The 12,786-nt window shown below is 30.9% G+C and overlaps 2 protein-coding genes across 6 annotated transcripts in view; both read right to left on the bottom strand.

Annotated features, from left to right (window-relative positions):
• Window positions 1–2,269, bottom strand: part of LOC100802550 (ketohexokinase) — a 5,485-nt gene extending 3,216 nt beyond the window's left edge. Inside the window, exons 1-6 of one of the 4 annotated variants that reach the window (XM_006588647.4) lie at window positions 1,626–2,252; window positions 1,476–1,547; window positions 1,277–1,366; window positions 1,115–1,192; window positions 657–731; window positions 206–258 (exon numbers count right to left, since the gene is read on the bottom strand). In XM_006588647.4, the coding sequence (XP_006588710.1) occupies window positions 206–258; window positions 657–731; window positions 1,115–1,192; window positions 1,277–1,366; window positions 1,476–1,547; window positions 1,626–1,706 (449 nt within the window). In that variant the 5' untranslated portion in view covers window positions 1,707–2,252. Of the gene's footprint in view, window positions 1–205; window positions 259–656; window positions 732–1,114; window positions 1,193–1,276; window positions 1,367–1,475; window positions 1,548–1,625 lie in introns of all 4 variants that reach the window. The other 3 variants (XM_003537084.5, XM_006588648.4, XM_041006313.1) reach the window with 3 other exon arrangements.
• Window positions 2,270–2,447: 178 nt separating this feature from the next.
• On the bottom strand, window positions 2,448–9,084 carry LOC100799353 (ribokinase). Of its 2 annotated transcripts, none has more exons than XM_003537079.5 (13): window positions 8,884–9,084; window positions 8,701–8,781; window positions 8,537–8,626; window positions 7,850–7,927; window positions 7,673–7,747; window positions 7,218–7,270; window positions 6,475–6,625; window positions 6,009–6,119; window positions 4,884–5,013; window positions 4,632–4,729; window positions 3,543–3,684; window positions 3,251–3,303; window positions 2,448–2,999 (listed from the first exon to the last, which is right to left on the bottom strand). In XM_003537079.5, the coding sequence occupies exons 2-13, from the start codon at window positions 8,746–8,748 to the stop codon at window positions 2,916–2,918; spliced, it is 1,113 nt and encodes a 370-aa protein (XP_003537127.1). In that variant the 5' UTR covers window positions 8,749–8,781; window positions 8,884–9,084; the 3' UTR covers window positions 2,448–2,915. The 2 variants fall into 2 exon arrangements, with proteins under 2 accessions (XP_003537127.1, XP_006588709.1); XM_006588646.4 differs by having other exon boundaries at window positions 4,632–4,726; window positions 8,884–9,071.
• Window positions 9,085–12,786: the final 3,702 nt, after the last annotated feature.

Below are 12,786 nucleotides of genomic sequence, written 5' to 3'. Positions count from 1 at the left end.
ACCAAATGGGGGCCAGGGGAGGTTTTTGCCATAAGCCATTTAACACGCCAAGTTTGGCGCCTTGAATTCTTCAATTTTGCCAATCCTTTTTTTTTTGGGCCGTTTCACCCTCCCCCCCCCCCCCCTCCTCTAGCAATTTAGATCATGAATATACTCAGTAGAAAAGTCAAGTTTGTGTAACCATATGTAAGCCAATGACCATTACGTTTGGTTGTCCACAATAATATATGTAAATGGTGAAGTTCCCTCCTTAGACACCTGCAAATAACAGGGAACACATCCACAAAAAAAAGTATTAAAAAACTATAGTTAGGGCAGATGCCCTCTCAATAGTCTATTCACAACACCCACTAACTGCTTTTAATTGCAAAATCCAAATCACCCTTGACAAAATAAATCATTAATTTGTTTGTTGACATTTAACTGAGGACACTAGAGGAAATTACAATTAGTGTTAGTGGGGGAGTGTAAAGATAACATTGAGAGCACAAACAACATTGAAATTAAAAAAAAATGTATACATACACATACAAACACAACCACGTGAAAAGTTAAAAGATGCCAATGACCATTTCATCGCAGAATCATAATGTTGCTCATATACAATAGCCTTGATGAAGATTACAAATTACAAACAGAACAGTCTTAAAAATTACCACAATAAAGGATGTATCTACACCATCATCTCGTAGCTCGTCTAATATACTCCTGCCTTGACTGTCATCAGCAATCTAATGAGTGTCCGACCGTGTGTGTATCAGTATCAGATTTGAACCATTAAATATTACAAGATATAACTTTTTTTTTTTTAAGAAAATGCTGAGAGTTATGAGTAAAATAGTGTATGCACTGAGGCACCCACCTTGTAAAGGATTTTTATATTATCATTCCATCACAAACTAATATTTATGATAAGTTTGTTGACTTATAGAACAATTTCCTTAAAAGTCATACCTGTTTGATTGATTGATAGTCTCTCTCTCTCTCTCTCTCTCTCTCTATATATATATATATATATATATACACACACACACACACACACACACACACACACACTGATAGTGCATACAAATTAAACTCAGTTTATTTAAAAAAATGATAAAAAAAAAGGAACCTTGGAAATGAGCCTTGGGTTTAAGCCCAAGCGAGCAAGGCAGGTTAAGGCGTTGCCGACATTGCCACCTCCTTGAACCTGAGAAAAGCCACCATTAATCAATGTGAAGAGCACAAGTACACAAATGAATTCATGAAATGTGAAAGAAGAATAAGACGATACCTTCAAGCTGGTGCTTCTGATTTTGTCATCCGGCTTAGGGTAAGCCGCAACCGTGGCCAAGAAATCCATGGTCACCGATCCACACCCCACCTGCATACATACATATAATCAATTAATATGTAAAGATTTAAATTAAAGAGATAAACTTTATAATTTTGGTTGCAGGGCAATGATTCAGAGAGAGAGAGAGAGAGCTTACAACGACGGCGTTTTGAGGATCGGAGGAGGACATGCTGACCCTGCACCGAGGTCTCGTTCTCCTTGACCCAAACTAAGTAAATCAAACAAAAAACAGAAAATTAGGAATAAATCATTAGTGAAGAGGAGAATGCGAGGGAGCGTTACTTACAACATTGTAGAAGTTGTGAGGTTGAACGCCGAATATGAAGTTTGAAGAAGCATTAGAACTAACAGTGCAGAGGTTCGGCATGTTTTGGTTTGGGTGAGACTGAGAGTGGTTGGTTGGTGGTGGCGCCAGATTAAACTAGATCAACTTTTGCTTTCAACTATATCAACGTTTGCTTCAATTTCAACCTACCATTTTTTTTAAAGCAAAATTTTCATATCTGTGTTTTTTTTTTCTCAAAAAAAATCCATGTACTTTTTATTTATTTTTCTTTTAATTTTATCATTCTTATTTTTTTCCCCAGATTTTCTTATGGTTTTTATTGGGCTGAGATATTCGTCTTCACAGTTTTTTGTTTATTAAAATATCAATGAGGATCTTGTCATTTATTTTTCTTGCCATATAGCTTTACAGCCTCTTCTTTTTGCTGATGCTATAGGTGGTTCTTTTGTTAGAGCTAACTTTGTAATTTTTCTGCCTGATAAAAAAAAAGTCTGTTTTCATTTTAAGTTTTAGTATTTATATAAAAAACACTTACAGTTTAGTCCTTGCCCAATTTTTGTTTTCAGCAATTTAGTATCGCCATAAGATTTTTTAGATGTTTTACCATGCTAGAATCTATTCTATAATGTTAATTTATAAGGTGTGAGAGAACTGACTAGAAATTTGGATTCTTCTTTTTCGGGAAATTAGTCCAATAGCTTTTAGCTATAAAGATATAGCTAGGTCCAATCCCATATCTATGAAGATTATTGTTTTATCCACTACCAAAGCTGAATATTTAACAGTAACAATAAGCTAGGAAAAAAATGATATGGCTTCAAGGATTGTTAATGGAGTTAGGATTCATCCAGGTGAAGAATGTTTTGCACAATGATAGTCAAATTGCGATACATCTAGCAAAGAATTCAACATTTCTTTATAGAGAAAAGCACATTGATCTTCAATTCTTCATTGTCACTTCATCCGGTTTCTGCTTCAGGATGAGGTGCTCATACTAAAAAAATGGCTGAACTTGGTTACCAATTGTGTTTATTGTTATTCTACATTCATTTAGCTTTTACAAATCTGATTATGAAGAAGAAAAATTGCATAATTTTTCCCAACAACAACATATCATCCTACAAATCTATCACACTGAAATTATACAATTCAATTTACAGTTTGCTACCAAAAAATAAAATAGTTGGGCTAAATGATTAATTTTAAACTGGGATACAACAGCATAATTTATATGCTGAAGCCTTGTTTCTTGCATACTACGCTGAAAATTTTGATGAACAGTTTAGGGCTCTACTCAGTAAAGGATGCCAGGCATGGATTATTGCTGTATGGAAGACCTCTACGAGCTCCAAGAGCTCTACAATTGGCAGCTGCCTGTAATTAGCATCAAATGCAAACAACAAATACGTTTATATGTAGCATCTAACAAACCCGTTAATGGTTATATAATATAACCTTGATTATCTCTTCCAATTTCCAATTAAATTGCCTCTAGAAAAGTATAAAAAAATAATAAGACTAAATGTGTTTCTTTAATGTTATGCCTTTGTGTAACAACCTTTTGTATGTCTAAAATTGAAAATAAATTTATAAATCCAAATTACGCCATCTTGTTTTATGCTTACCACATAAGAAGCCAATGGCAACATTTTCTCTGGTGATATGTTGGCACAGATTGCTGCAAATAAAATAACTAGTATGAAAATTTTGAAATTGTAGCATCAAATGAGTAAAACTAAAAGGCAGTTCATTTGTGAAATGATCAAAGAAAAAGTGTAAGACTAGAAATGATGGACACAAAAGAATTGTAGTGAACAATGTAAGTCCATATGTGAAATAGGGTAGAATATGTCCAGTGGAAAAATCAGAAAATTCCAACTAGCATGTGCAAAGGTAATATGAAGAGGTTGCACGTACCATATAAAACAGCTCCAACAAATGCATCCCCAGCACCAGTTGTATCCATAAGCTCTGATGGTGGGATCTTTTCAGATGCCCCATAATATAACCTCCCACACACAGATTCTTCTATGCCCTTGGCTCTTAATTTGGTAACGGGCTGGGTAGATTAAGCAAAAAGATCAATCCAAGTGGAATTTTACATGAATATAATGCAACCCTAAATTAGAATATGAAAAATGGTCTTATGGGTTTAGAAATTTAAACTCAATTAATACAATGCAAGCATTTTTTTTTGTCTCCCAACAAATGTTTTTCTGTATGCACGAGCTAGGATTGAACCTTTGACCATATGCTTAAGGGATAAAGTTATCTGACAACTATGCTATACTATGTTGATAATACAATAAAATTTTAAGTGCATTACATTTGAATCAAATTGCCTATAGAAAAGAAATGTATCCCATGGCATAATTTTTAAGTTGCCCACAATAAGACCGGATTTAAAAATGTTAGAGGAGGTAAAACTGTAATGTAAAGCAGTGTGATCTATACTTGTCTTAATTGCCTAAGGATCAACTCTCTTTCCCCAATAAAGATAAGTTGTACACAATCACATTAAATAAATACCATAATCCATGGCAAAAGTCTCAGTTTTCCTTGCATAGTGTGTAGTTAACCAATGTTATCTTGCCCCAAGAGTAATAACCTAAATTAAAATTCTTCCATGTTAGGGACTTTAAAATATGATTCTTTTTTATTTGCAATACAATTTCTACCTAAAACATGTTTATATTACAAGCCAGATCTACCAATTTGACTAATTATATGTAGTACCATTGGATACAACAGATTCACATGCCACTATCAATGGCAACAAGTCTAGTGTAAATGATGGTCTTGTACTAGTACTAGTAATTATGTTTCATATGGCAGACTATTAGAAGCAGCCCAGTTCATGTCCCAGAAAGGGTCCCATGGAGGGTAATAAATATGGCAGAACGTCCATTCCACTCCCACACCAAAAATAAAATAAAAGAAATAAGAGAAGACATTGCACAATCAAAACTTACTCTAGAGTTATAACAGTAAATATCAGGTTATTACCGAGGCTATGCAGGTTGGCATGGCTGTGCTATCGTCCTTTCTCTCTTTTAATGTTGTCAAACAGCTTTCAACGTCCATTTCTTCTATGTGAGAACCTTCTGCCAGAAAATAAATTGCAACTTATGTTACATTAGAAAAAATTAAATGCAAAAAAAGAAAATATTTGTTATCCAGATGCTACAGTTTCTGCCTATTTTTGCATATGAATTCAACTTGACAAGGCCCAACCAAGAGGAAAAAAAGTATTTTTACCATCATCCACACATCGCTCAAGCATTATGCAGCCATCTTTTCCCAAAGTTACAATAGCAAATTTAAGTCTTGGCAATCTTAAAATAATTGAAACTAGTGCTCTTGGAATAGATGATGCCTCTGTCCAGGCCTGTCAAATTATTAGTCACAAATCATAAATAGAATTCATGTTGAAGAAATATCACAAAGAAACAGTTGAACCAAAGAGAAGAGAGAACCATATAAGGTAAAAAACAATGTTCAAACATTCAACTTTAAAATCGAAAAAAATGAAATTAGGAAAGAATTCCTGAAAACAATGAAAGCTAGTTTCACTGTTTTCTTGTACAAATCTTTGAAATCAGGAAACAAATAAAAAATAAAGTGACTATTTTGTAATTAAATACAAAACATTTTCTCAAAGTAAACTTAAAATCGCCCACATGTTATAATCAAGTCATACATCTGGTCAACCATTGTCCAGTTACATGACTAATTATGTGTTATGTGATTTGATTTACCATTTTTCATTTATCTGCTCCTTGTTAAACATCTTAGCTTGACTAGGAATTCTCCCTAAACTTATGCACTTGTTCTGACATGGGTTCTGAAAGATGTCTAGGCACATTGCTAAATGCTAATCATAGATCCACCATGAGCAAGGAGAAAGAGAGAGAACACCAATGCGATATCTCTAAATGTGGGATGCAAGTATGTGTATAACATACATGATATGTGTGAATTTAAGTGTGTGGTGGATTGGGGGAAGTAATAGCTAGGCATGGGTATCTTGAGGGGTAGTCCTCTCTGGAAAAGTGAGATGCATACACCATGCATGTGACAGAATCCTCTTGATTTTATGCTTTATGATGCAATGCATGTATGATGTGACCTAAAGCAAGCCCCCTCCTCCACTCTAGAAGGAGGTCCTTTCACATGTTAGATAAAACAAATTCATTATTACATATTTCCATTTTTATTATAAGATGCCAATAGTTTTCCCAGATCATTCTTCACTGATGAAATGTTGGAAACTTGGAATCTAAGAATAATACAATATAACTGCAACCTGATAGAGGACTCACAGGTCCCAAGTTCTTATGGTATTCTAGTAGTTTACTTTGTGATATAGTATGAGTTACTTGCCCGTGGAAAATTTTCTGAACATACAACATAATCAGCCAAACTCAGGAGGTCATTCAATCCTTCCCTAGGCCTTTCCGCATCAATTAAGATAGGTATATTCTGGTGAAATGCCTGAAAGGGCAAAATATAATTAAATTAGCTTATGTTTCATCAGAAGGCTTTCTCTTCAAATATCAAAAGCAATCACATTAAGGACAACATTTGTAAATCAAGTAATGATTCATTTATAGGTAATTCGGTCTTTTTTTATCAATACTTCGTACAGAAAAGGGATTTGACATTTTCTATCCAAATTATGAGGCTTATGATCAATTACCTTCAACCACTAGCATTTGAGTTAGCAACCTCTTTAAGAATAAGCACTGATAGAAGTCACAGAAATTTGACTGAACACAAACCTAATGAGAATAATTCTATATGGAAGCTTTGCATTACTCAAACTAGGTAACAACTAAGATGTAATTACCTCTTGAGCAATGACAAGAGCACTGTCAGGCATCCTTGCATCAAAATAGACCATTCTTGCTCCATCCAGTGCAGATAACAAATTGGCTCGTGGAAGATCTTGAGGGACCATTTCAGGATATCCTGGAGTGAATATACAAGTCCTTGTTTTCCTGAATGTTCAAAGTTCTAGGATTAATCATTTTGCACACCTGAACAATTCAGGTACAAGGAGTCATTTAAATCATTTAAGTTAGGCATGGCAATTCATCTAGCAAGAAACTCTCATATGAAGATAGATCACATAAATAACATTCATTCTACAGTATTTCGTCCCATCATGTTCTTGCAAATGTTCTCTGTAATGTACAAAATTAACTTGCTTATATATAAACAAACAAGAATGTGGTGTGTGTTACCGCCAACCTGGCAACTTTTATCTAGTTTTATTACTACATCTAAAGAAATTTAGAAAAAGGACAAATCTTAAATGGTTCTTTAGGTGTTTTTAGTGTTGTTCTCTGATCGAAATTAGAGTTTTACCTAATCCACATAACTTTTAAGGAAAATTTGTATTATGCAGATTAAAATGAAACTTCAATTCTGATTAGAAAACAACACCAACACCAGTTAAAGAATTGCATTGAAATTTTGCCCTTATACAAACGTCATTGTCAATACTCAATACTTTCATTTTAAAGAAAATGGATAGAACTTAGCCAAGATAGACATAATTGTAAAAACATTTTAGGTAATGGTACATACGTTTGGTTGTCAACAATGACGTAGCTAAATGGTGAAGTCCCTTCCTTCGAGACCTGGAAACAAATGGAAAAAGAATCAATGAATATCACCCCAAAAAAAAATAGAGATTGGACTTGTGAGCGCTTAGTAGCAAGTTAAGCAACCAAAAATAGGAGTATTTTGTTATGATTCAACAACTACATATACAAAGCACAAAGCATTAGAAGAGTTAATCTTAATCACATAATCAAAATCTATGGTCAAAATTAGCAAAGTTGCATCTCATAAGATATGTTTATATATATATATATATATATTGGTAGATAGATAGATATAAGGTTTAAAAGACAAATGTCATTTGCTCTTACTAAACTGTTTTTTTTATACTTTTTTTCTTCCCTTTTTGCATTTGTATGAGGAAGAATCTCCACTCGCTTAATAACAAAAAAAAAAATGAAACATATACATATACATACCACAAAAAAAGAGGTATCCACCCCTTCAGCTTCTAGTTCCTCCAGCATAGTCTTACCCGGACCATCATTTGAAACCTAGTGATTTCAAATTGCATAGTCATAAGAAAATTAGCCCCAGCCATGAGGTTACGTACTTATGTACATTATCATAGAACTTGTGCCAAACAAACAAGAAACCTTGGAAATTATTCTTGGCTTTAAGCCCAACCGGGCAGCACATGTCATAGTATTTCCATTATTTCCACCACCTTGGAACTGTCAAACCAAAAATCGCAAACAAACATTAAACACCCTAATTAGCACATAACTTCACCGTTGTTAGGAAATGATTATTCTAGAAAAATAATTTTTTATTTTTGAGAAGAAAAATTGTCCACTGGGAATTTGCCCGGGATAGAAGAGAAAATTAGGAAAAAAATTATATAGAAATAGCGTTACTCACGTAAGAATGATAATGCTTATCCATAATATTATAATAATATAAAGTTAACAGCAGCACTAAGATCAAATTAAAATTAGACCCACTATGATTAAAGTTGTACACAAGATTATATTATTTAATTTTAAATAAAGAAAGACAAATTACTTACTCTATTTTAGTGATAAAAGAAAAAAAAATGGTGGCACTGGAGCGAAAGTGGACGTCAAAAAGTTCATGGACCCAGAACCCAAAACCACCTCATAGATTTTAATTAATGATGATTCATGTGTCATGTGTGTTTCGTGTGTTTCTAATGTGCTAAAAACTTATCAAATACACGAGGACATGAGGTGTTAAAAAAATAGCAATAATATCAATAATAATAGTAATAACAATAATAATAATAGAATAAAGAAGAAGAAAGAAATGAGAGAAGGAAAAACCGTGAATTCAGTGGTTCGAATCTTGGAATCAGGTTTAGGAAAAGATGGCACTACTGCCAGAAAATCCACTCCAACCCCACCAAACCCCACCTGTCAAATGCACATAACAGTAAGTAAGTAATTATGATGAGATTATGAAAATGGTAGTAAGTAACTATGCTCACAATGATGGGATTTTCGGGGAGAGGAAGAACAGAATCCGAAGACATCATCTGGGTTCCAAAGTTTAGTTTCTGTTCTTCTGCCTGCGGGGAAAAGTTAGCAACATATCATATAATAATATCGTATAGTACTTATAAGAAAGTGAAATGACTATATATAGTATAGTGTTTATTTACGAAACGAACCTCGTGATGATGGTAGCACAGAAGTAGCAACTAGAGAGGAAAAGTGGAAGAAGTTGTGGCGAGGAAGGAAGTAATAATAGCAGAACAGAAGAAGTGGTTGTAATCATTGTCGCCACTTAACAAAGCTTGTTGGTTTGCTATTGGTCGTCATGCCATGCCTACAAAGCTTGACTTCTGAAAAATCAATGTTGCCCCTTGCAATGCGTCGGTCTTGCCGTCCAAGTCACGATGATTTGTATTTTTTTTTAATATTTATGTGGGAAGCACATGTATTTTATAAAATGATAGATTTTAGTATCTAAATGGCTAAACTGATAGCAGTTTAGTTTCTAAAATAACAAAAACTTTGATTTTTATGAAGGTATAAAAAGTGTCACAATTATGTCCTATTATATAATTCAATAATAAATTAATTTTGAATTTTATAATTTATAGTCAAATTATTTTCATGAAACTTAACATTAAGGTTTAATTATTTTTTTATAGATTAAATTATCAGGATTTATATATTTAGAGATTAAAATAATTATTTATTTTTAATTAAGGGTTTATTGATAAATTTAAAAAAAAAGTTTAGTGATTATATATTGATCGTATAAAATAATTTTATATAATTAAAAATTATTATTTTAATTAATTTAAAATAATTATTATAAAAGTTAATATATTTTATGAAAAAAAATTATTGGTTGGGAGAGATTAACTCCTTTAAAAGAATCTTAATACTTAAAAAATTAATCTTTTGATTTTGAATCGAAAGAAATTATAATTAATATATATAAGTGATCTAAATCAAAAAGGGTAGATTAGTAAATCAGACTCGATCGTCAAATAAGAATGATCAAATTGACAGTGCTGAAATGAAACACATTTCTCACTGGCATCACAAACACAAAGACTAACAAAAAGTCAAAAGCAATGTTATTGGTTCTCATTCAGTATCATAATCAACATCATCGTAGCAAGAAAAAGGAAATAAGGCGCATGTTTAGTCGTGTTTTTAATATTTTTTCAAAATAATTTTTAACTAAGTAGATGGGAGGAAAAAAATAAAAAATGTAAAATGAACACGAGTAATAAAAATAGAAAACTAAAATAATTTTTTAAAAGTTAAAATGAGACTGATATATTAATAAAAAGTATCACAAAGTGTTATCCCTAAAAAGAATACCTCAACATAAGAAATAGAACAAAAAGAAAATAAAAACTCAATTAACCTTAAACAACAAATGGTTGCAATACTAGTTGGCAAAATAATAAGCCAACATCCCGTGATTCATATGTAGAAGTCACAACCAAGACAAGGTCTGAATCGGTCACAAAATCACTTTTGCATATGTTACGCTTCATGTGAAATCAAAGACTCTGCAAATCGCATGTTTAATGATATAACAAACTCTATGCATCCTTTTACAACTCCAGAAAAAATCATGTTACATGAAATCATGTTACACTAAAGAAATATCCCACCAATGCTAGACCTCACACCAAATCCAAAACGAGAAGATATACCCAAAAAAACAAGTACTGCAAATCCTCCCTATCAATCCCACAAAAAACTCACTCATCATCCTCCATCATAACCCCCTCCTCACTAGAGTCACATGAATAGACAGTTTGTCTAAGATTAACCTCCAAGAAAAAGTCAAGACCTTGGATAACATATCACACTTTTAAAACAATCAAAAGGAGGAATTTATCACCGTCAAACTATCAAAAACCTCATATGTGATAACTCGAAAGGCTAAGGTCATCGAAAAAAAGGAATTTATCACTCGTCATTAATCCATAACTATTTGTTCTCCATCATCAAATCTAATCAGACCACATAAAATAAGCCCTCCATTTGTTGTACCACCACCTCTTTCAGCTCAAATAGAGCTCTCTGCCATTTGTTTTATTATTATTTTAAAAAATGAAAAATAAAGAGACCCAATGCATGAGAAAAAAAATCTGTTGGCTTAATATTTTTTTTGGTACACAAGGTCGATACGTTTTAAGAATTAAAAATCATGTTTTGTGTGTCTAAATTAAATTATTATTTTTATTTATATATCATTTTCAGCTTCATTTACATTTTTTTTTTCGAAAAATATATCTTTGCAAAAGTAATTGGAATGCTCCTTTTGAATTTCGGTTTATATATTTGCTTCAGTTTAATATTTTAATATTAAATAATTAACTTTTTTATTTAGTACTGCATACAATTTTTATTACTTAATTAATTTTTTTTATATACGCGAACAAAATATATCTCTTAAAATCAAGAGTTATTCTACTTTAAAATTATAGAATTTTTTTCTTTCCCATGTTTGCATTTTTCTATTGGTTTCATGTTACACGTAGCCTATCGTTTTCAACGCGTAGGAGTAGGTCACCACTACCAGGCAAAAAATTGAATTGGTGATTGATTGCAACTCTCCATCCACCTCCTCCACTTCTTCCATACAGAGCCTCGTAAAAGTATGGTGAAAAAACGGGTTTCACTCGTTTTGGACTTTTGGCCCCTTTTTCTTTTAATGGAGTTGAGATTTTCAACTAGTGCTACAATCTATCCTATTTTGATCTGTCATAAAATAAATCGAAAGAAAAGTGAGATGTGAACCCATTTTTTATTAAAAAATAATTTAATATTTCATTTTTATATGATATTTTTTACTCTATGTTCAATGATATTATTTCATTTTTATAATATTATAAAATTTCTTTTTATGTTATATTATTTCTTTTGTATTTTTTCTATTCTACATTTTCTTTTATTCTTTAACATTTTTTATATTAAATAATACATGTTTACCAAAATAATAACATTTAGTTAATATCTATTATACAATAATAATTAAATAATTTTTTAATCCTCTAATTTATTTTTTATATTCAATTTGGTTTTCTAATTTTTAAAATTTATTTAATTTGATCCTCTAATTTTTCAGGTTCAATTTGATCTTTTAATTTTTAAAGATAATTTCTTTAAAAATATGTATTTTGTAACAGTTTAAAATCACTTAGTTGTGATTTTGAACCCTCATAAAGTCTAATTTCTTACCATTTAGATTAAATGACCAAATTCAATCAATTTGAAAAATTAAAGGATCAAATTAAACTTAAATAATCAATTAGAGGACTAAAAAACTAATTTAATCTAAACTAATAGTTTAATTCTTTGTTATAAGACAATCAAAGTTAATTAATGTAAAGTACTTTATCAATAATATCATAAATTAAAATATTTTAAATAATGATAACCAACAAAGTTCTTTTTATAATATTTAACACAATTGTATAAAAAAGTCAACAATATATTTTTTTTACTTTGGAATCCTATAAAATTGTTTTTACATGAAAATGACTTTTATTACAAAAAAATTTAAAATTACTTACTCACTATATCAAAAATTATTTTTTTAAATTTTTTTTTATGATAAAGAACACAATTATTATTTACGAAAGATAATTATTCTCTACACTATTATGAGTGAACCATTACTTTGCAAATATTTAGCAAATTAAATTACTTTTAATTTTTTTTATAGAAATAACAATTATTATTCACGTGGGACAATTATTCTCTACACCATTATGGGTGAACCATTATCAAGAAAAACTCTTTTTGTGAGTGTTTAATATAGTTACATATTAAAAAACCAATAATATTTTTTAAAATTTGAAATAATATAAAATAAATTTAAATATTTTCATAAATTAATATTTATATTTTCAGGTTCAAATTTGTGTACTAAAAATAAATTTAGATCTAACTAGTTAATATATTTATTACAAAATGATTTATTATTACAAAATATTTTTAAAATACTTACTCATTAATGTCACAAATTAAATTAAATTTATTTATTTTTAAGATAGATACCATAAATATTATTAAGGAGAAACAATCTTGCTCAA

The sequence above is a fragment of the Glycine max genome, chromosome 10 (genome assembly GCF_000004515.6).
Source record: "Glycine max cultivar Williams 82 chromosome 10, Glycine_max_v4.0, whole genome shotgun sequence".
NCBI lineage: Eukaryota > Viridiplantae > Streptophyta > Magnoliopsida > Fabales > Fabaceae > Glycine > Glycine max.
The sequence above is the reverse complement of the archived record's forward strand: the minus strand, read 5'-3'. Positions and strand labels throughout refer to the sequence as shown.

Coding starts and splice junctions, on each gene's coding strand:
- LOC100799353 (XM_003537079.5), bottom strand. CDS start 8,748: ATGATGTCTTCGGATTCTGTTCTTCCTCTCCCCGAAAATCCCATCATT. Junction 7,271..7,672: donor TGGATACCTCTTTTTTTGTG/GTATGTATATGT, acceptor ATTTGTTTCCAG/GTCTCGAAGGAAGGGACTTC. Junction 4,730..4,883: donor TGAGCGATGTGTGGATGATG/GTAAAAATACTT, acceptor ATTTTCTGGCAG/AAGGTTCTCACATAGAAGAA.